The sequence below is a fragment of the Phalacrocorax aristotelis genome, chromosome 1, assembly GCF_949628215.1.
Source record: "Phalacrocorax aristotelis chromosome 1, bGulAri2.1, whole genome shotgun sequence".
Taxonomy (NCBI): domain Eukaryota; kingdom Metazoa; phylum Chordata; class Aves; order Suliformes; family Phalacrocoracidae; genus Phalacrocorax; species Phalacrocorax aristotelis.
In genome coordinates, this window is record NC_134276.1 from 17,996,531 (window position 1) to 17,999,247 (window position 2,717).

A 2,717-nucleotide genomic window follows, 5' to 3' on the forward strand; every position below is an offset into this window, starting at 1 on the left:
CAACAGCAGAACTAGGGGTCTGCTTCTGCTGGAAACTCTTACCATCTCTGTATGCTCATACCTCCTAAAGATTCACCTGCGCATACACCTAAATATACACCTGCAGCTGGGTCTGCACAAGAATCATGGAGTCTGTGGGATGATGGGACCATGCACAGTTTTGCTCCTGTTCTCCTGTCCCCATTACAGGAAAGACATAAACTGGAGTGAGTTCAGCGAAGGCCACAGGAGATGGTCGGCAGCTGGAGCACTTGCCCCATGGGAAGGGTTTCCACCTTTTACGTAGCCACCCACATTTAATACATGTTCCAGAGCAAAATGCAATGGCTTCCAGTGCAGGCACTGTCCTCAACCTCAGTGAGACAGTGAGGAAAGAAGGAAAGTGAGGGAGAGGAAGCAAATGAGGACTTCCACAGAACAGAAGTCCCTGAGACCCTCCCACCTCCATTTTGCCTCAACCCTCTTAGAGTCTTCTTCCTCTCCCAGTCCACCACTCCTTCTCCCACCCCACTCTTTCCAACATGCTCCTCGCACATTGCCAGGACCCTCCTCAAAACCACAGCACCCCTCAGGGAGTGGTCCTTTCCCTTCCCTCACATCCACAAGTTTTCACAGCCCTGTAAGCCCTCTGGCCAGTGCACACCAGTAACACCTCTTCCCCCTGGCAGTCCACCAGGGAGGGACAGGCAGTCAACAGCAGCAGTACATAGCAACAACCAGTGTTCCCTGTGGGGTTTGTTGACACTCCCCAAGGACTCCCACCCATTCTCCTGGCTCATAAATTCCCCCGTGCCATCACCTCCATGCAGTGAGGCGCCAAGCAGGTCACGCACAATGCAGCTGCTCATCCTGTCCATCTTCTGCCTGCTGGGCTCCTGCTGCCTCCAGGTCACCAAGGCACGGGAATATGAGTCCATCCTCACAGTGCCCAACGGAGGCACCTGGGGCACTTGGGGGCACCAACAGTTTTGCCCCAGAGGCTATGCTAAGGGATTTGAAGTGAAGGTAAGGTTTCACTCCTTATTTGGGGTGGGGAAAAAACCCTGCTGTGAAATTATGTTATTTGTTCTGGTCTCAGCAGTGTTGGCCACAACACTTTGTCCCATTGCAGCAGTTTGCATTGTATCTGCATCGCTTATGCAGGCTTATCAGCAAGGAATCTCTAGCGTAGAGTAGTTCTTCAGGCTTTTTGCCAGTGAGCAATTTCTTAGCAGAGGAATTCATGGGGTAAGAAAAGACCTGGGGTTGGTAATGCAGAGCCCATTCACAGGGGGCTGGGACAACCCCCACCTGCCAGCACTCCAGCTCTGGCTGTCACAGCACACGGCAAGAGGGTGGGCATGACCTGGGACAGCAGCCACCAAGTGTTGCAATAAAAGCAGAGGCGGGCAACTGTAGAAAGGACTCCCTGAGAAATGCCATGCAGCTGCCTCATAGCCGTGCTTAGCAGCACTGCATCTGGCTCTGTCCCTGGAGCCTCCTACCACCCCTCATCACAAGGGCTCACCTCATCTTGGCTTTTAAATGGAGGAGGGTGCTGACCACACCCTTTTTCATTCCCTTTTCTAAGGTGGAGCCCTACCAGGGATTCTGGCTGTTTGGTGATGACACAGCTCTGAACGGCATCCGTTTGCTCTGCACAGACGGTACAGCCATCGAGTCCTCTGTGGGATGGTGAGTAGCCTTCACTTTCTTGTCCTCCTTCAGGGCAGCAGCTTCAGGGGAAAGGAATGAAAACAAGTGCAATGGTTTCTCCATAGGTACCCACAACCCCTGTGAAGCTCCCCACCCCACTTGAGGAGGTGGCTGAGGTCCCCCTGGCCACAAAGTGAAGGTCTTAGGGTAGAGATCTGGTCCTTGGGAAGGGAACAGTACCTTGAAAGATGAAGGAGAGTTCAAAAAACGCAGATCTTAAACTCGTACTTTCTCCTTTTCCTCAAAATCTTACATTGAAAAGGACATAGATATTAAGTGACACAGACAAAGGAAACAGCTGAAAATCCCGAGGGGTCCAGCGGCAACAGGGCAGCCCAGGGTTGACGCTGCCAGGCATCTAGAGGGTGATGGGGAAGCAGAGTGAAACAGATGCTCATAGAAACCCACCACCCCTGTGAAGGTGCTCTGCCCCAGGACCACCAGGATGCCAGGTAAGTTGCAGTGCTGATTGCAGCACAGCAGAGGCTCAATATGTCTTGGTGAGCTGTTTTCTTCTCTGGCAGGTGGGGAAACTGGACCAAGGCCCAGCTCTGCCCCAGCAACAACCTGGTTTCCTTCTCACTGCGTGTGGAAGAGAAGCAGCACCTGCGTGATGACACGGCAGCCAACAATGTGAGGTTCACCTGCTCGGACGGGACAAAACTGGAAGGCTGGGGACTTCTGGGTGGTCACTTTGGCCCATGGAGCGGCAGCTGCACCTCTGGGGCCATCTGTGGGCTCCAGACGAAAGTGGAGGAACCCCAGGGAATTTGGGATGACACAGCTCTCAATGACATAAGAGTCTTCTGCTGTGAATGAGCCCAACCCCCGACCCTTGTCAGTATCTACAAAGTGATTCACCATTAAACCTTGAATCTATCCTTGCACAAAAAGCAGCGTGCATTTCTCTGCATCATATTTTGTTAAGGGTAGCCAGATCCTGTGGCTACAGGACCCAGGGCGTTTCCTCCTGTCCCCGTCCAGTGGATGCAAAGTTGCTGCAGCTCCTTACTTGCAGTGAG

General features: G+C 52.9%; 1 protein-coding gene across 1 annotated transcript; it reads left to right on the forward strand.

Moving 5' to 3' along the window:
* The first annotated feature begins 834 nt into the window (after window positions 1-834).
* LOC142052062 (vitelline membrane outer layer protein 1-like) lies at window positions 835-2,514 on the forward strand. The gene is made up of 3 exons (XM_075081902.1): window positions 835-1,005; window positions 1,571-1,674; window positions 2,220-2,514. The coding sequence occupies exons 1-3, from the start codon at window positions 835-837 to the stop codon at window positions 2,512-2,514; spliced, it is 570 nt and encodes a 189-aa protein (XP_074938003.1).
* The last annotated feature ends 203 nt before the right edge of the window (window positions 2,515-2,717 follow it).